This window comes from Rhipicephalus sanguineus, chromosome 10, assembly GCF_013339695.2.
Source record: "Rhipicephalus sanguineus isolate Rsan-2018 chromosome 10, BIME_Rsan_1.4, whole genome shotgun sequence".
NCBI classification, from domain to species: Eukaryota; Metazoa; Arthropoda; class Arachnida; order Ixodida; family Ixodidae; genus Rhipicephalus; species Rhipicephalus sanguineus.
This window is the reverse complement of record NC_051185.1, coordinates 15,220,139-15,240,585: the sequence shown is the minus strand read 5'-3', so window position 1 is coordinate 15,240,585 and position 20,447 is coordinate 15,220,139. Positions and strand designations below refer to the sequence as shown.

General features: G+C 44.9%; 1 protein-coding gene across 2 annotated transcripts in view; it reads right to left on the bottom strand.

The window, feature by feature from the left end:
• LOC119407103 (laminin subunit beta-1) overlaps window positions 1-20,360 on the bottom strand; it is a 55,763-nt gene extending 35,403 nt beyond the window's left edge. Inside the window, exons 1-11 of one of the 2 annotated variants that reach the window (XM_037673951.2) lie at window positions 20,154-20,360; window positions 17,880-17,991; window positions 13,166-13,216; window positions 10,416-12,035; window positions 9,331-9,562; window positions 7,219-7,396; window positions 6,445-6,843; window positions 5,202-5,322; window positions 4,124-4,312; window positions 2,644-2,823; window positions 2,126-2,232 (exon numbers count right to left, since the gene is read on the bottom strand). In XM_037673951.2, coding sequence (XP_037529879.1) covers window positions 2,126-2,232; window positions 2,644-2,823; window positions 4,124-4,312; window positions 5,202-5,322; window positions 6,445-6,843; window positions 7,219-7,396; window positions 9,331-9,562; window positions 10,416-12,035; window positions 13,166-13,216; window positions 17,880-17,976 — 3,174 coding nt within the window. In that variant the 5' untranslated portion in view covers window positions 17,977-17,991; window positions 20,154-20,360. The remainder of the gene's footprint in view (window positions 1-2,125; window positions 2,233-2,643; window positions 2,824-4,123; window positions 4,313-5,201; window positions 5,323-6,444; window positions 6,844-7,218; window positions 7,397-9,330; window positions 9,563-10,415; window positions 12,036-13,165; window positions 13,217-17,879; window positions 17,992-20,153) is intronic. The other variant, XM_037673954.2, reaches the window with a different exon arrangement.
• Window positions 20,361-20,447: the final 87 nt, after the last annotated feature.

Here is a 20,447-nt window from a genome sequence, read left to right as displayed (position 1 = left end):
ATTGAGCTATGGTGGCAGTCGTCCTCCCGTCCACTTTACTGGCTACTTCTGTGCATGTAAACCTGATAGTGTTAGCCAGAGCCGCTTGTAGCCATGACAGTGAGTGTGGAACACGCCCGTCATGGCTACAAGCCTCCATTTCTATTACTGTGTGCTTTTTGTTTTTTTCACGCATGGTTTGCAGCCTCACAACCACAGTTGCAGACTGTGGTCACGATGCTTGAAAGAATGCGCACTTTCATATCGAACACTGGTGGCATTGGTTGCCCCAATATTATAGATGCTGCTGGTAAATCACATTTGCAGTTGTATGTCTTACACATATTATGAGTAGCCAATGAAGAAGCAAGTCGACGAGTCCACACAGACAAAAAAGAAGCATTATTGTTTGCGCAGGCCATGCACATAAAAGACAAACGCAAGCTAGTGACCCACTTCTTGTTGCGAGCTGTTCAATTAAACAGGAATCTTGAAAGTCCCACGATCAGTGGGAGAAAATAAAACTGAAACAACTTCGCTCATTGGGTATATCATTAATAGACCATTGTATCTAGATCAGGCTTAAAACCAGAAAGTCTCGCAACACACACACTTGCAAATGTTGCAATTACAGTATAGACCGCTTATAACGTAAGTCGCCGGAGTCGCGAATATCCGCACTATAAGCGGTACCGCACTATAACCAAAACAACCTTCTTCAAAGGCTGCGCTTGCGCAAAACGTGCTGAGCATGTAGCCTCGCGTGTCCGATAATCGACATATGCGATTTGGGGCGCTTACAACCACTTAAATCTCCGAATGTTCAAAAATTAACCGCCAAAGACCCGCATTGCCAACGAAATGAACACGGGAGAAAAAAGCAAACAAAACAAAGCGCCATCGCGGAAATTCGCCGACTACGTTTCAGGCCACCTCGAGGTATGCGCATTACACAGAAACCATGTCGAATCGCGACCGAAATTTCACGTGCTGAGCGGTACCGATCGTTCGATTTCACGGGCGCGCATGCGATGTCCAAGACATTGCAATCGAATCCGGAACCACCATTCGAGAGTTGCTTGTGCCAACCGCGCCCCCGTTTTCATTAACGATATGATTCCCTTCCCTTCAAGTGCAGCCATCGCAAAAAGTTTCGTTGATTCCGCACCAAACCGCAACTTTTATCGCCCGCGACCGCTACCGAAAAGCAACCAACGCTGATTAGGCCTAGCCTGCGGTTCAGCATGTTGTCGCGGGAAGTTTGTCCAAGACAACATTAAGATCGGACGTCGAAAAGATCGCACTCAAGCATTAACCCAAGAACAGCGCGCGTGATACGAAGTTTGTGTTCGCGGCCGGTAGATCAACGGCGACAAAAGCCCGCCAAGCTCGTTTAAGTCCACGCACTGGCAGAAAAGGCGAAAGCTCGCATCATGAAGCTGCAAAACTTTTCAATTTGCGGACGAGGTAGCAAACGCGATAACTGTAGCAACTGTGATAACGACGACGCTTTTCCCGACTTTAAAGCGCACTCGTACGTTCCACGCGGAACGCGCTGCCGGCAAGCGGCCGCGGAGCCAGCGGAGCCTTGCCGCCGCCGGTGCAAAGGCTACTCCGTCGCCTAGGCAACCACCATCCTTCCCGCTCGGCGAACCCGCACAGCGCTGCCGCGGTCTTTTTCCTCCCTCCGCCCCTCGTTCGTTCACTGTGCGTGCCCTCGCCCTTCGTAATGACCTCGTCGCTCCCACCCCAGCGGCGTACCTCCTTTGAGAACCGCACTCACTACCGCGTTTGTCAAATATTTTCCCGCAACCGCATTATAAACGGTATTTCATCTTGGGGGACTGCACAATAAGCGGTATGCGTATACATGCGGTTCTATGGGAGGGTAAACGGGAGTCGAAAAAGACCGCATTATAACCGGTCCTGCACTATATGCGGTTACGTTATAAGTGGTCTGCACTGTATTGCACCTTCCATGAACCATAAGGTTGTGGCCTGAACAATATAGTGCTGCTCTGGACCTGTGCTTGCATTTCTTGCTGAATATCTGTGCATGGTGTATGAATTTTGAACCTAGTTCGACCCTCTTTAAAGACACGGCACACAGAAGAAAGAGTTAGCTGCAGAGTTATTGGAGACTCACCAGGCACTGGTTGCAATCACGACCAATGACATTACGTTTGCAGGTGCATTCGCCGGTGTAGACGTTGCAGCCGTCACCCGCTGTTCCAAGCTCGTGGCAGCTGCATGCTGTAGATTGGTGGACGTAATCTCAATATCCCCGAGTTAGTGAAACGGCCTTCCATAACCGCACGATTTTAGACCATTAAAAGAGCTAACATCAGAAGTGCCATTAAATTTCTTTATTCACCACCGCTGTGTTTTTTAGTCATTACCAGACTTCTAACCTAACTTTCCAGCATGTTTAAGCAACTAAGGAAAAACATGCAATGAAAGAAGTCATCACTTCCTGAAACATCCAGATGTCACCTTCTCATTGTTTCAGCAAAGGCAAAAAATGCATGAAGAATTGAAGACAGGGACCTAGTGACCAAATTTTTGCTTTCTTGGAGAATAACCCATCTGAACTTTTATCATCATATGTTTCTAGCAACAGAATATAGAATCTACAAACACTGTACCAGGAAACGAGGCACTTACGCTCGCAGCCGTCGGGGTTAGCCGCTTGGAAGTTGAAGAAGCCTTTCTTGCACCGGTCGCATCGACGGGACTCGACGTTTTTCTTGCAGTGGCAACGGCCAGCAACAAGTCCAGCGGTCGGGTCATCCTGTGGGTCGCACACGCCTTCGTCCAAGGAGCCACGAGGATCACAATCGCAAGCTGCAAAAAAATCGTGATGGATAAGATGACCAATGGATAACATGACCAATTCAAAGCAGGAAATGAGTTCAAAAGTTCAAAATGCAAATGAAAGCCACAAAGCCCACCTGATTTTCCTGAAAACTGATGCTTCGCATCATGGGATCAACGTCCACTTGTTTCACAACCAAACATCGCTGGATTTATTTCTTATTAAACTATCCACTCTAAAAAGATATGCAGACGCTACAAAGCCCTGTTCAATTGCATTTACTGGGATAGTCTTGATATACACTAGGTGGCACGTTGTACACGTTAAGCGCATTGTTCTGGTTCACAGATGCTTCTTCAACAATGCAATGAGTAGTATGATGGAAAACAGCACAATCTTGTCTGTAAGTGCATATGAAAATAAATCTCAGCAACCTTCATGAAATCTTAAGAATAGCAAAGGCTAACATAAAGCAACAGTATGCCATTCGTAGATGCTCCAGCTTGTTACAAGCTCCTTCTTGCATACGAAACCGGATTCTGCCATAGAACTATGTCGAGTTTTTTTAACGCGACATTTACATACCATACCAAAGTGGATGGTATGTGATGGTAGTTTTGCTAATTCTTCTAGAATTTCAGTTTGGTACTATATTTTAATGCGGCTGCGTAGCAGACTTTATGAGCATCTGGTTTATTCCTCATTTGTACAAAAAGAATCACCCAAAGTGTCTTTGTGAAGGATGCACTCAGTGGCTCAACATATTTTGATAAAATTTACTCATAAATCATTTTAAAACCAAAAGAGGACTGGTATTAAAGGGGCACACTGCTCTTGAATTTTTTTGATCGATTTTGATGAAGCTTGCTGAGTTTATGTATATTTGTGCGCTGATTTCAAATATGCAATTATTTTTCTAACATAATGTGTACTTTTTAAAATACAAAATATTTCATGTGCCTTTAGGGGAGCAACATTTTTCCTGAACTGAGAGAGTTTCAAAGTAAATCAGCATATCGCAATAATCTGGAATCAGAACTGTGTGCAGCACAACAATAATGGGTGTTCTAGACCCATTTTAACAATATTTATGGTATGTTGAACATTCGCGAGCGAGTCCATGTCCCACTTTAATGCCATTAAGGAAAGCACTTGTTACCCTAACGAAGACCGAAAATTATGTTTAAATGGCGTCAAACATCCCTCGATCAACTGCTGTTGATCACGTCAAGCCTTCATACCTCTGTTTTGTTGAAACAGCCAACAACACTATATGACGGGAAGACCCATTTGCAGTACCAATTGCAGTGACAGGTAGACCATACTCACGTTGGCAGACGTATGGATCGCTAATGTCGCGTTGAGGGTCCTTGAAGTAAAACGGCACACACTGTTCGCAGTTGAGTCCCATGGTGTTGTCCTGGCAGTCGTCACAGACGCCGCCACTCACACGTCCCGAACGCTCCCACACGGCAGCGTCAAAGTGGCACTTGCTGGCGTGGCCATTGCAGTTACAGGCTGCATGGGTGGAGGATACAAACCAAGTAAAATAATTATCGAACAAATTAATTAAATTCATTAAAAGACAGCCTAATAGAGCAAAGATCATGTGCCACGTGACGCCTTCTGGCAAAAAGAGTGTTCGACACTTGCCACCTTGGCCACGAGTAGCACTGGCTAATACTTCCAGGTGTGAACAGTACAGAAATACCAAACGAAGCAGATGGTGAAGTGCCTTCCGTCGTAGCTCAATTGGTAGAGCATTGGACGCACAATTCGAAGATTGTGGGTTGGGATCCAACCAACTGAAAGGGTGATTCTTTGTCCTCTTTAATTCATCTAAATTTGTTATAATTACTGCACTACAGTTAAAAGACAACCATTAATGTCTCCTATGCGTCCTTCGCCTAATTGTCTGTTGGATTCATTTGGTTGTGTGACAGGTTTAAGACATTTATAAAGGATCACATTGGAAATTTTACTCATATAATATTTCAGGTGCATTCAAGACACAGCTTTGTAGGTTTTTAGATTCCCTCCAGAGTTTGGTATATTGGAAAAATTTTTTTAAAATTTCGATATTCAACTCCTCAGTGAGTTATTTAGAGACAGCTAGAACAAAAATAAGGAACAGTCCTTAGCAAGGGCACCTTGATGTGTAGCCCTTTTCTTTCGTCATGTCTTTTTGAATTATGACACTTAAAAGTATGGCGCAACGTTATGTTGAATTACATAAAACATACCAATATACAATTTTTTTTTCACACTTGACACACTGCTTTTTGGTTATGGATACAAACAGTGAGAGAATACTCTCTGGCCTTTGCAGCATTGCTTGATATGCATATGAAACTGAGCACTGCTGGTTAGAAAAGAAAATTTAATGAGCATGCGTAGGTTTCCTTACGTTTGCATGGATTTGGGTCCCTCTCGCTCGCTGGTCTCCAAGGTTGGTCGTTGTACAGATCTTCGCAGCTTTCGCAGTTGAGGCCTTTCGTGTTGTGTGTGCACTGGCACTTCCCAAACACCTGATTATGGAGACAAGTTGAAGATTTCATAAGTGGGGCAAGCTTCTCACCAACAAATTACATTTCAGATAACTGCTTTAGATTTACTTTGCATGATTTTTCAGGCTTTCTATGAACTGCGAAATCATTTAAAGGGGTACTGACACCAATTTTCAAAGCGGAGATTTGTATGGCAGAGTTTACTCTGCCATACAAACCTCCTGAACATGGAGATGGCTGTGAGTAAATGTGAAGCTCAGTAAATGCTATTTTATTTTGACATTAAAGTCAACTTTCGCATGGTGCACCTACTGACATCGACACTAGCGTGATGTCAGGCTACATTATCAGCTCTGGTGACGTCATGCACCAGTATGGTTAGCCAGGATGACATTAGCTACCAAAACATACAACATGGCCGCTTTTGCGTCACCAACGGAGCGAAGTGACCGTGGAAATGTCACGATATCTTGCATGAGCATGTGACGAGAAGCTCATACCGTGTCATGATGTCAGGGTACAGTAGGAACCGAAACTAGCTTTTAAGAACATGTAACTAATTTTTCAGGGCGCGCTTTCTATGACAGAAAAAAGATTGTCATCAACCCTTTTATAACAAAAGGCTACAAGAAAATGCATACAGATTTCAAACAATCATCCACATAATTTTAGCATGAAGCTACAAGGAAATCTATATGGATATTTCCATACAAAAAGTCATACAGGAAAATTCATAAGGATGACCATTTTTTCTTTCATTAGGCCTCCTCTACCTTGTGGGCTTTTGCAGAAGTGATTTGCCATGTTTACTGATATCCATGTTTGTGCCACCACGGTGGTCTAGTGGTTATGGCGCTCGAATACTGACCTGAAGGTCGCGAGATCGAATCCCGGCCACAGTGGCTGCATTTCCGATGGAGGCGAAAATGTTTCAGGCCCGTGTACTTAGGTTTAGGAGCACGTTAAAGAACCCCAGGCGGTCGAAATTTCCGGAGCTCTCCACTACGGCGTCCCTCATAATCATATCGTTGTTTTGGGACGTTAAACCCCAAATATTATTATTATTATGATATCCATGTTTGCTATATCAAGATTTGCTTATCATTCAGCTAGCAGCTAAGCAATGTAAGAAGTACCATGTACCATGTCATCTCGTGCAGCGTAGGACTCTCCCTCCTCTGGTATGCAGCGACTGGCGTGGCCATAGCATGAGCACGATCCTCGAACAACCATGTCGTAGACGGCGTAATAGTACTTCTGCTTGATCTCCCGGCGCGAGTCCAGAAGGTTGTCACCGAGAGTGTGCAGTTTGGTGAAGTTTATGCGCAGGTTGGTCATCTTGAGCAAGTCTTGCACGTCCGGGCTGTGCGGGTTGTCGATGTGAATGTGTGGCGGCAGCACACGAAAGATGACCTCTCCGTTGGTCGAAGGTTCAACGCCAGAATAGTGCGACTCGCAGGTCACGTCAGTGATGTTACGCCGCGGACCGTACCGCACGTGCGGGTACGCTTCGTTGCAGTCGTATGCAAAGTATTGGTACACCTGCAAATTTTGGCAAACACACACACAAAGCCATGACTCCACAAAGAAAAAAAAATCCCGCTGAATTACACAAGTAAGCTTTTTTGTGTGAACGAATTTCTCAAGACATTTTGCTGTGATATTTAGTGAAATCCCCATCATTAAATTATGAACGTAATATGAACCTCACACAAGTAAACAAAAGCGAAAGCTAAACAGACACTGACAACACACGTTTCACTTTGTCCAAGCCATACAAAAGAAAGGGTATAAATAAAAGCAATATTCAAAAACAATATTGACGGTGAGCTCGATAGTGTTACCTTGCAAAAGGCACAGCAGTCCAATAATCAGAGCAAATTTTTTTTAATAAATGTCCTCAGTTGATCAGCATACCTTCCACGTGTGCCCATTGTCATGTGACCGTTCAATGAGCATGGCAGCTGGCCTAAATGTCTTGAATGTGATGATCAGATGCGTGAAGTGGAACTCTGCTTCCAGGTCTAGCCGAATTGACACTGACTGCACGCCATTCTCGGACTGCCACCATGATCCTTTGCGCTTTTTGCCAATCCTGAGAGGAAAACAAAGCAGGGTGTTGTACTCTGACAAACTAAGTGCTGCCCAAAAACTCTGACACGCTAAGTGTTGCATAACTGCTCAGACGTGCTAAGTGTCACATGAGTACCCTAACATGTTAAAATAAATAATCTGTCATACTGAACAAAAGAATGGGAATTTAAGGGCTCATTTGGTTGTGCTGACATACTGAGTGTTGCATAACTTCTCAGGCATGCTAAATGTTGCATAAGTACTATGATATACTAAGCGTTGCAGAAATATTCTGCCACACTCTGTGTGGCGAGGCAAGCATTACTGCTCCAGTCAAGCCAGTGTTGAAACGCGCTGCTAGGCCGAGCTAAACGAGTATAAGCAACACGCGTCCCAAACAGCAACTGAACTTTTATTCACTCCGAAGATCACGAAGAAAAGTCATGTAGTTCCTCGTGCATGCACTTTTGGCATTGCGCACAGAAGCGCCGCGAAGCGGCGCTACACCACCGGCTTATTCACACTAAAATTTCGCACAGATGCAGCAGTTTTCAGCATGTTCAGTTTAACATTACAATTGCATGCATTTAATTACCTCTTTCATTCAGAATAAAGCCAGTGGTGCCAATCAACGAATACTGATTTCACTGCATAAATTGTCGTACGTATAATCTGTCATGACAACGGAAAACACGTAGTACTGTAGTCATGACAAATGGTGCCACTGCGCCGTTACAGTAAAATCCACTCATTTTCAATAGCAGTGCTCGAAGGTGATCCAAAGGATTTATTGCAGATGAAACAGACAAGTGACGCAAGCGCGACCCATTGCAACACACCACCTCTGTGCAAGATTTCAGCTGAATAAGTTTGTTGTTTAGCTAGAGGAGCTCTGTATACTTGGTACACCTACTATGCAACACTAGGAATATGATGTAACTTTGATACGGACTGGCTAAGTTTCCCACTTAAAGAAGACACAGATGCAACTACTATTCCCATAATGTCATTGAGACCGATATCAAAGATTATAACCCTGTACAACAGGTCAAGCACAGTTTGGTAGAAGACAATAGAACAAATAGCAGAATGTTTCCAAGGAGTTGCATTTTGCAAAATGTATAAAGCACTGTCTTGCTTCAAGAAAGTTTTTGCTGTATAAATTTAATAACTAGTGTTTCATGTAGAGAACAATGAGAAGAGATCGCAATGCTTTGCCGAACAAAGGAAACATACGCCTAGTTGGTGTTGGCTACTAGTATCTTCAATGCAGAGGAATAGAAAACAGCATGAATGAACTAATGCAGTAGCGTAACGAAGAACACGCGGAATATCCTGTAGCTCTCATCATATCTGTTCTGTGTGAAGTCCCATTATGCTTTTAGGGTCGAACCCAGATATATCGAATCTGACGATCACAAAAAGTTTCTGTATACAAGTAATTCGATATATAAAATATTTTATATATCGAAAGTAGAGTCAAGGGGATTTTACAACTGTTTGATGCACACAAATATGTGGGTTCGATATATGCAGGTTCGACTCTAAAACATTTGCTTTTGCATGAAGTGAAGTTCGCAGCCACTGTACATCAAACAACCTCGCATATAGAAAATGTAATACTTTGCCATGGTCACGAAAAACTTTAAATGAAACGATAATGAGTACACCTACAATAAATGAGTTGCAACATTACAGTGCCAGCGCAGAATAACAGTAGCAAAGCTATTTCTGCTGTACATTACGAAGGCAATACCAGCCCATAAACAACGTATAAAGTATCCTGGTGGCTGTCGAGTCCAACTGAAGCGTATTCAACCACTCTCAACACAAAACAATGGTAACACGTGTCTCTGTGCGACAAAACCTGATAAAACACCCTGCTGCTTCAAAATCACTTAGAACTAGTATGTCACCATGTTTTTGATACATGGGGGCATGCATTTAAAGGCTCACCTTGAGACAATGTTGTCTATGCCATGGTAGTCCCTCCCTTTCTTGGTTGAGTCACACCGGAAACATTTGGTCTTTTCTTTAAGGTGGCTCACGATGCAGTAAGTCTCAACGCCGCGCAGGCCACATGTCGATGTCGCCGACAACTTGTCCTCCCTACCAATGAGCAGGTTTCCCGTTGCTGGGTAGCAACTTGACTCTTCGCAGGCATGCGGCTGGGAGCCTCGCGATTGCGCTGCAGTGTCAGAACCCCAAAGAGATTATAACACGCATAATAGCAACTGATCGTGGTTAGTTATGTGGGCGCACCGGAGCTCTTACGTGCCCCTAAATCGTGATATGGGACACTGAAGGCAAAAATTAAGAAACTGACAACAGGCCGATGTTGTATAACAAAGATGCCACTGTTGCAATAAACAAAGCTTATGCATTTCAGAAAATGGAAGTCGTAGATACAATGAATAGACATGCCATTGAACAGCAGTAGCAGTAGTAAAAAAATGTACAGCTATACAATGTATGGAAAGAGTGATGTCACTTCAAGTTTTCACTGACGCTAACTGACAAGTATCATGCTGGCTCTGTGGCAGATGGAAGGCAATGCCTTCCTAATGCTCTAGTGTAGCTTGTTATAACATCTGAAGATTGAATAGAAGTTAGCACTATAAAAACTGGAAAACTTATATTGACAATAATAGATAATGTAGAACTGTTGATGCTATAGATGCTATAGTGCGAATTTAGAAATAACAAAACTTGTAAAAAACCTTTTTTCTTGCATGAAAACACAAAATATTGCATATCCATAACATTTGCCCTGTGCATTTGCTACCTATCACACGTTTATAACGTCACGTACACAACACTAAAGCTTTCTCAGATGGGGGGAATTGCAAGAATAAATTGAGAATGCTCACTTCACTAAACAGCATGCATACAGAGCTAAGTTTACACAGTCCTCACACTCATGTTGTTATACAAAACCAAAAAATGTAGTGTGTTAGTGAACGTCTTGTTCTTGTGTGGGGTTGGTTATACCTTTCACCAGGTTAGCGTAATCCCAAACTGTTCAAAGGTTTAATTTTTACCAGTCAGCGGATGCCTGTCGTCTTCAATGATATCCACATCCACACCTCCAGTGACCCTATGCCTCTCAGTCGGTCGCGGGGGCACATACGGCGGCTCAGTCTGTCCTTCTGTACCACCGTACGTTCCACTGGCACGGCTAGATCCATAAGTCACCGAGCTGCCACTCGTTATGTTATCTCTCCCATACGTCCAACGTGACGAATCCTGTCCTCCACCATAGTAGGCAGTCCCGTTGATGCGCCTCGTGTACGATGTTCGTGTGTAAGTGGTGTCCTCGCCGTGGCCTCTCCTGACGTCGTCGTGGCCACCATATCGCCTCTGTGTATCCTCGGACCAGTGCGTTGGCTCACCACGGACAATGGTGGTATTCCGCCAGGCTGTCACGCGATGCCTTTGGTGCACTGAGGTTCCGTCGTATTCCGTGCGACTTGGTGGGCCAATAACCGTGGGCTGAAACCGGGTACGCGATCCCACATCCACACGGCGCGTCGTGTTACCGTGCTCGCCGAAACGAGCCGTGGAGCCACGCCAGCTCCACCGCCTCTCTTCTAGACCTCGGGATGCAGTATCCTCTGCACTTGTCACCCTGTGTGATGACCATCTTCTTGATCCATCGTGATCGCTTTCCCGGCCATGGCCAGCTGCTTCAACGTGGTGCTGGCCGCCTGCACCCCAGTGTCCACGGCGTGGACCTTCGGAGGAAGTTTCGGGAAGATCACTGGTGACGTGGTGCCTCCCTGCTGTGATGGAATGATACTGCTGCCTAACATAAGTGGATCCACTTTTGTCCACTTCGGGAGTGTCGGTAGTCGTAGAGCTGATTTCGCTAGCCGACCAGCTTGTCCTTTCAGTGGCCGAGTGACTCGACCAGGTCCGCCTGCTCGAGGGGCGATCAAGAGATGACCGGTGTTGCGTGTAGGTGGGACGATCGGGCCTGTCTGTGCTGTACTGGCCAGACCACCTGTGCTGCGAGGTCGCCCGGTCTACTGACAACCGCCGACCCTCATACACCGAAGTAGTCTCTTGTATCGGCTGCTCAGTGGTCGCTGACCATCGGTGCCTGCCAGATGAAGATTCTGCGGAACCGTAGCGCCTGGACTGCGACAGCAAGCTTGCGTCATCCTCACCACCGCTACGGCTTGACCATCGATGTCGTGTTGTTGACTCTGTGCGCCTGATGTAAGTTGGTCTGCTGCCATCCGCTTCAGGTGGCTTGTCCGTACTTGTTCTCCTGGACCATTCGTCAAAGTGTGCTGAGCCCCGGCGACCCCCCGTTCGATCCTCTTCAGTCCGGTGCCTACTGCCAGAATCGGTTCTGCTGAGGTGCCCCCTGGTACCCGATGCCGATACGGAGTATACTCGACGGGTGTAGTTTGTGCGCGACTGGTCTGTGTCCTCCTCTTCGGATTCCTCAGGTGTCTGCCGGTAACGATGTGCAGTGAAGTTCCGCGATCCCGGTTTCCTCTCTTCGAATACTTTCTGTACTTCAACTTCTGATCTGTGTCTGGTACCACCTCCAGTGCCACCAACGTGGCGCTGTACCGAGGGTGGAGCCAAATCTACAGTGTCTTCCACGACCCTTTGTTGCTGAACGTTGTCCCAGTCGTCTTCATCTGATTCTGTCACACCATGGGTAGAGTTCTGAGATTAACAAAACTACAAAGTTTGCTGCGGTAATGTTAAAGCGTCAAAGCGTGGTCAGGTTCGACTTGCCTTGAATGCGCTGGTGAGACAAATGATCAGAGGTTCCCTACACCATAAGCTCGCTGCATATGGAATGGGTTAGATTGTGACAGCGGCGCATTTCCAGTTGGCTTCGTTACGTACCAAAAGTGTGAGCAGTGAGATGTTGTCCCAACACCACATGAAGGTCTGAAGACGCTATTAACAGCGATAATAGGGAAGAAAATAAAGCACAGCTTTTTCTCATGAGGTGAGCGATACTACTGGTGGCCAAAAGACAAGCACAAAGAGGTGTGAATAGTTCTGTGCAGTGTTCAGATTCCATGCCAAAGTAAGCCCAAACCTCAGGTAAGGCTCTTCAGACTTGACAAATAGAAAATTAAGTGTGACGTCTTCACTCTATACCTGTCAGCACGACATTGGACAATGATGCCAATTTTGGCGAGTTCACAGCAATAAGACTGCAAGCTGACCTTTACTAGGCTCCCTAAGTAGTGTAAGATTACCTTATGGTAACACTGAGCCCTTTTACTTAGTTTGAAGCACTTACCAGTGCAGTGCCTTGAATACCAAAGCTGGAGCTTACTGAGGCATGCTTTAGAATGTCTTGCATCAGCAAGCTAACAGAGGTCAATAAAGCAGTATGCCAGCACCAGAGCACGAGACGATGGACTACTGAAGGTATGCACAATCCGCCACCCTAAGTTAAATACCCGCTGCATGCTAAGATTTAGTGAACTGCAGCACAATATAAACACAGCACTGTTAGACACTGCAAGGTATCCAAATATGTATATAATAAAAAATAGCAAGGAGATAATATCAATAATTTGCTATCGCTAACGTGCACAAGCCAATTTAACTTGAGTAACAATTGAAATAAATTTTTAAACGTAAATTGCTAAAACACATCGCAACAAAAAATTTAGGCATTGCACAAGTAACTAGAAACTACAGAGAATAAATGTGAACTTATTTTTTTTATGGTTACTTCATTTATGTTTGTTTGATTCCAGCTCATGTATCTAGCTCCAGGATGACAGAAGAAGAGCACATGGCTTCCCACCTGTATACCGCCGAGTGTACTGCGCTTCACGCTCGTCTTGTTTTGTTCTCTCTGGAAACAATAGTGAACAATGTGCACTTAGTGACGCAAGCATGTTCTGACATGTAACTTCAAAGAATCTGAACTTGTGTTAGTCGATACTCATTCATAGCAAAAAACAGTGTGAAGTAAAACAAGCCAAGAAAGACAAAATAAGCGCTGACTGCCATCAAGTGCATCTATTCTGTGTGCACAATTATGTGTGGCATAATTGGGGAGCTCAAACTCTTGATACCACAGATGCTTCTGGGCATTAAAAACTTTTTAAAAAACCTACGCAACAAATGCATCAGTCGAGGAGATATATGTAACCTCCTTGACAGTCAAGGAACATAGAACAAATGCACTTCTTGACAACTAGCACTTTTCCTGCCTCATCTTTCTGGTCCCATTCTATTTCGTGCTGTTTTTAGCTATGGATGTTGAGACATGCTAGTGTTATCAACCCAAAAGCATGCTATCAGAAGACAGTAAGCAGCAAGTCAAACAGCATGCAATTCATTTTATGCGCAAGCAACCAGGGTAACTCGACACCCTCAATAACACTGCAACACAGTATATGAAAGGGCTGGCGTACCGTGATGTAACTGCTTCTCCAAAAAACTGCTAAAATGGGCGTTCTGTAGAATGACTGTCGAATATCACCCAATTAAGCTGTGGTGTGGCTTGGGTTATGCTTTCTACTCAGAATGGTAACACAGAAAGAGATAAACTCACAATATCATTAATGTACAAGTATGTAACAGATTACAAGATAAAATTAAGTAAATCTAGCATTTGCCCCAAAAATATCAGTGTGCACTTTCGATGCTTTCAGTATCAGTATGTATGTTACAAGATTTCCACATGGTAAAAACTAAGCTCAAAATCTGTCGAAGCAACGTGAAAGCTATTATATTCAATGCTAAAACTAAATCAGTTGCTACCCACCATATCTTAGTTCTTGGTTCACAGCCAACACAGTTTTTTTCTGCCAAATTTAAGTTCGGATGCCGATCGATGTTAGCTACCTCTGCAAAAAACTTTATTTTAACATGAGTTGTGTCCAAACATCACGTATATTACGCATCGTTTAGCTCATATTTAAACTATTGTAGCCTTCTATGAAGCACTTCAACTAAAGTGAAAGTAAACGTTATTGTTCCAAAGATATCATCCGCTGCATTGAAAATATTGGACATTTTGGAACCATGTCGAAAGCTGTTGAAGGGTTTAATATAACACACATTGACAACATTTACACATTTTGTTTGTTTCTTCGAACCAAAAAGAAAAAAAGTGCCTGTGTATGTGAACTTTGCTGTCAGAGAAGCGTGGACAGTTTTCATTTATGTATCATTAAAGTGTGTAAGTCTGAAAAAAAAAAGGAACAGGCAGTTTTGATGCCGATGGTTTCTTTGAATTATATTTAAAGAAACTGCAGTCTTACTATGTGGTTTCAGCAAGACCAAGACAGCAGTACCTAAGTGTGAAATTGTTCGAAGACGGGAAAACAGGTCACTAGACTCTTCAAGGTTGTTAGACGTACAAGACACGTGCATCCGATACCGGCAGTTGGTGTAAATAATATCACAAGTTGTGCTTCCCTTAATTGAACTTCAAAAGCAGGTTTTAATAAACTAGGATAGCTTTAGCTGTAATCAGTGAATCAATTACTCAGTGTATATGCCTCAGAAAGCGGTGACACATTCTCTCAGTGCCATACGCACTCTAAAACGAGATGACCCCGTGGACACAGACACGACAAGGTCACGGTTGCATGGCTTCTAGATCACTTGCAACATGCCTATGTGCTTGCGCAAGAGCTCTCTTGCAAGAAAAAAAAAAAAAAAAGACAGAGAGATAGACATACATGTAAAGAAAAAAAAAATTGAGAAAAGATATGTCCAAGTGCTGTCCTAGCACACCAGGCTGCTGCTGCAATGCAGCAGAGGTGAAACTTTAGACTATCTGTCGCTGATAGAAAAATATGAAGGAAAAAGAACCCACAGTAGAGTTGCCAAGAGGGGGCAGGGGTGTATCACCTTACGACCTAGAAGGGCTGCGTGGCAGACCCCTGCTAGACCCGCTAAGTTGTTTGAAAAAGGCATGAAGCAGTGTTGGTAACACGGCGAAAAAGTTGCAAGGTCTAGCCACCTCTCAGTCATTGTAACCGCAACATAGCCTTTCTGGACTCCCTGCAACATTTTTAATTACTTTTTCAGTGACGCAGGTAGCCAATAAATTACCCTCCCTTCCATTTAATCTTAACGATATGCATGCACCCTTTATCGCTGCATTCAATGGCGTATGCCAAAGAGCTTATTAGTTAACCATCTGGGTGCATGAAAAGTGGTTTCTACGCAAAGCAAAAACTGAAGTCCTCTACAGCTTTATGAAATTTTAGGTTCTTTTGCGTTTTCGCAGTTTTACCATTGACATGCCATTACAGAAGGTGACAAGCAAACAGTTTAAAAAAAGGAAACAGTTCATCAACAAGAGCATCACTCAAGAACATGGTAAAAATAAAATGTTTAGAGCTGCAACTGGGGGACATTGTACAAAAATGATCTTTCCAGCATTTGCACGAAGCAATTCATGCTACTCTTGATGTATTTACTGAAGACAGCTGTACAGAGTTACAGCTGTGGCAGCATAAAAAGTTCAGAATCGTAATTCACTGACTACGGGAGGTGCTTGTACTCAGCCTTTCAATGCTTGAGCATCGTGATATGCCTATTTTTACTAATGGACCTTAGTCGATTGCGATGGTAGTTATGAAATTTATCATCGTGTTTTGCAACCACAGACCTTTCCTTTGTGACCACTCAATCTTTTCAGCAGCCACTGTCTTTCGACTGTACACTACCATATTAAGCTCAATATCTAAAAAAGCTAATTTTATCTAAATTTCAGGCACTCGAACCCAGAGGACGTTATTTAAGCCAGATCATCTATAAATTTGGTAACTAATTACTTTTAACTTACTTATTATTTTAAGTGAAAGGACAAGGGTGCACTCTGAATCTCAGTTACTTGACATCACATCGACGTGGTAACAAAGTGTAGCTAACTAGACTGCCACGACGGTAGCTACTGCAACTACTCTCATCTGTACATGGCTGAAGGCACGTTTTAAAAAAAAAGCAAGTGCAACTCCCAAGTTCCCACCCTTGAACTTTCTTTCGCGGCTTTAATTGTGTCACACGTTCTTCTTTTTAACTTTTCCTCCGCTCTTCCATCCCAGCATTTTTTATTTTTTTAAAGTCAAAAGTGATGCAACGAAAAGAGACGACGCAGGGAGATGCTTCGTAGGCGGCCCGAGCCACCCCACACGGTACGTGCTGCGCGGAACGCATTTGTCAGTCGCAAAGGGAAGCGCGACCTAGATGGTGCCCTTGCCGCTATCAATTCACTTCCAGAAGTGCCCCACTTCCTCACAGGAAGCGTCATTTGACTCAATTAGAGGCTTCATTAGAGACGGCGTCACGAAAGCTCTCTGCTCGTGACACAGCTTCTCGGACGGACGGCTCTCCCGAGAAGGCCGACGACGGCGGTCCGAGAAAAGCGGAAGGTCGGCGCGAGCTGTAGCGGGCACTGCACGCTACATCGTGCACGACGCGCAACAGCGTTGTGCTGTTGTTCTCTCTCTTCCCGTTAGTGATAAGGTCTTCATTTTCCTAGCAGACAAAGTCTCAAACCTTGATAAGACCGGTGCATGTAGAAAGCCATAGAAAAAAATGGTGCCTCGTTCGTGCATGGTATACACAAACCCCAAAGCTAAACCATGCAGCCTGTGACAGAGTTCTGAACCTGAACATGCAGAACCCCCGCTGGCAAACAATGATGATAAAAAAGTTGAGTGTTTTTTTTTTTTAAGCTTCAATTCATATTTAACGTGAGAAAAAGAAACTGCATATGTATACCTGCACTACCATATTGTTTTATGTGATGTAGCTATTTGCTCTTTATTCATGAATTTCCTTACATTTTTTTCAACAGTACTATTGATTCCAGATGAGAGTCACAAATGAAACTTATATAACCCTCCCCACCTCAACAACGATTACACTTATTACAGTCAAACTTTAATATAATGGACATGGACAAAACAAACTAAATATAGAATTTTTCCGTCTCATATAAGCATGCAAATATATACATATATATATGCTTATAATGAATATAATGAAAGTACTTTTGTGTAAGATAGGTCTGTTAAAATGAAGTTTGAGTATCTACTTGAGTGATTAAGCTCAGCATGTCAGTTAGACCATTTAATGCTGCAGTGCAATCTACTTATAGCTATAGCACTGATAACAATGACTGGTTAATTATAGTGGCATGCTCTCAAGCTTTACTGCACTGTATATTCAACGAACATGTAATACATAGAGCACAGCTCATGTATATGGGTACATTATCACGGCTATGCTGGTTTTGCAGACATTGATTGTATAGATATGGATTATAGCTGTATAAGTTATATAACACAAAAAGAAAGTTTATGCTAATTAAACACCATGCAACCAGTGCCGGGAGATGCCATCCAGCCGAGAAGGTCAGACTTATGAACTTGAACTTGCAGAGAACAGGCTCACGGAATATATGGCAATATAAAGTGAAGCGGCAGGAATGATCAGTCTCGCTCACCCAGATACACACTTGCAGAAGTGATGAAAATCAAGGAACTTACGTGCATGTGATGTGATGACCAGCAATGAGACTATGAAGAGTATATGTATGTACTGTCTGGACGATGCCATTGTCCAGGATGGCTTGTGGGATGACATCGCGTGTCACAGTTCCTGCGCCGGTGGATGATCAGGCGTTAAAATTCCCTCCAGCTGGTGATTTAATCGATAGCTGGCGTTTCTGTGCCAACTGTCTGTTCGTCAGCACCAGTTCTACAAATTAAGTCTTCATTTTACCGCAAGGTTGACACATCTATACGAGTCCACATGAATATAGTGATGGCTGATGGAGGGACCCTGGCAGAGAAGTGTGTTAGAGATGGGAGCTGGCAGCACACGTCTGTGGCCCGCTAAGTGGCGTGAAAGAAGTAACTCTCAAGGCTGCTCAGTTTTTACCCACAGGGGTTGGGTTACGCGGGCGCGTAACAGATACGCTCACACTGCTGAATTGCGAAATAAACATAGACGAAAAGGCAAGAAAGAAAGAAGATCAGGATATGGTGAGGAGGTTTCGAAGAGAGGGGGAGGGTGGCGCGACGGAAGCGCTCATGCTGCGTGCTGCGGCCCGGCCGCGGGCAAGAGCGTTTGTAGGGCCGTGCACGCGATAACGCTGGCGGGCGTGATAATCTGCCGAAGAAGTCATTGCCACTACGACGGAGAGCAGCCGCGGCTGCTACGCGTATTAGCGTGTCTATGAGATCTGCCGAAATCCCGAGGACACATTCCACGCACAGTAACCGCGCAAGTGCGATGACTACACATCTCTCTCTCCACTCACTCGCATCCCGCACGGCCCGCGACGGTAGATAAGCGCTCGCTTCCTGCGATAGTGACGTCAGGCGGGTGGATAGGATGCTACGCTACGGCGAATGCCGTCTCTACTCCAAAACGAAGTTGTAACCCGCTTGATCCCAGAGCATCGACCGGCCCACTTCAGCTCAGAACACGACGCGTCTCTCTTCACAGTTCATGGGAAGGTCTGGTAGCACACTAGCTCCATGCAGAGTAGTCGTCATATTGAACAACAGAGGACAGTCCGCATACACTGCAGCACGGAATTTTCAGCGGCGCGTAAGAATTCATAAATTTGCTGTGGACATTTGATTCATATGGTTGAGTTTGGAATAGATATAGCTCACCGAGTGCAGGGGAAAAGGCGCGGGCTGACTGGTTTTTCTCGGGTGTGGACCAGCGTGCGGTTACGCGCACGCAGTCACTCGAGGGGTGCTGTTATCAGCTGGGCGGTACACGTTTTACGCGATATGTCCATTCACTGCGGCGTTGCTCGGACCGTGCCGAAATAGGCACGGCAGCTCTCGGCGAGCACAGGACGCGCCCGATTTCGCGGGGGCGAACTGTCCATATATAGGAGACGAATAAGTTGGCCAGTCGGAGACGAGTGGGAGTACCGGGATGCGTGACTCGGGCCTGCCCTTCTTCACTGGTTCTCCGCGCACCGGTTTTCTTTCGTCTCCATGTGGGCCTACTTTATCAGCTTCGTTTTATTTATTTATTCTCCACGCCCCTGCTGCTGTTCCTGCATGCGGTTTGCTCATCGCGTGCAATTGCGAAATGTGAAACAAGCGCGTAACCATAACTGCGAGCAGTATTAGGTTAGGCTGATCGTGAGCAATCCGCAGGCAAAGTTCGTCGCGCGCCCGCGCGCACCGAGAAGTACAAAACTATATGAGAAAACGCACATTGCTAGTTTAGAATACAAAAAATGCGTGAGAAGTGGCTCTTTCTCTCTGCGTTAACTCGTCTTCACGCAGCTTCAAACGAGTTCAACGGTGAAATAAGAGCCCATCCTCACGTAGCTGTGGTGCGCGATCTCTGCAGCACCTGTGGTTCCGATGATGCCCCTGCGAGCGAAGAATGGTTTTTCGGAGAAGGAAACTTAGCATAACCTTCAAGACAGTTGCTACTGCCTTCTTTCGATATCTGTCAGCAGCAAAATTTACACTCGGGCACCATGCGTTTCCCACTTACAACGGCATATCCCGCAATGGAAACAGCCGCGCGCGCGCGCGGCCAAGGATCGGGAATTCTGCAGCGGCGGGTTATCTGTGCAGGCTCATATTTTTTTTCCACGGCAAGAGCGGTATCCTACACTTGAAGGGCCTCTACAGTTGCGGCGATGCTGCGGTTTGTCAGAGCGCGGCGCGTTGACAGGCTCTCATGAAAAGCGCTGTAAACTCCCGCGGGACATCATGCACGGAGGGGGAAGGTTAAGATCGCGAGGGTGAGAAGAAAATAAAACGTTTGCATGCACTTACCGCCGTAAGCTGCAGCATTTGGGACGAACAATGGGGTGGACGTGAAGCGCGGAACTCTATTTTTGTTTTCTTCACTTTTCCACACGCCGAGCGATTGACCAGCTCGCTCGCTTCGACCCGCGCACCACAGCACCGTCCGAAAAGCGCCGTACGATTGTGGTGGAAGTATGTTGTGACTTGTTTCGTCTGTGACTGGGGGTGCTCGCGACGCGGCGGCTTGAGATAAAAAAAAAAAATTAAACTAAAATGTGCAGCCGAGCCGTGGGACGTAAGAGACTGAGAAGGAAACCTGCC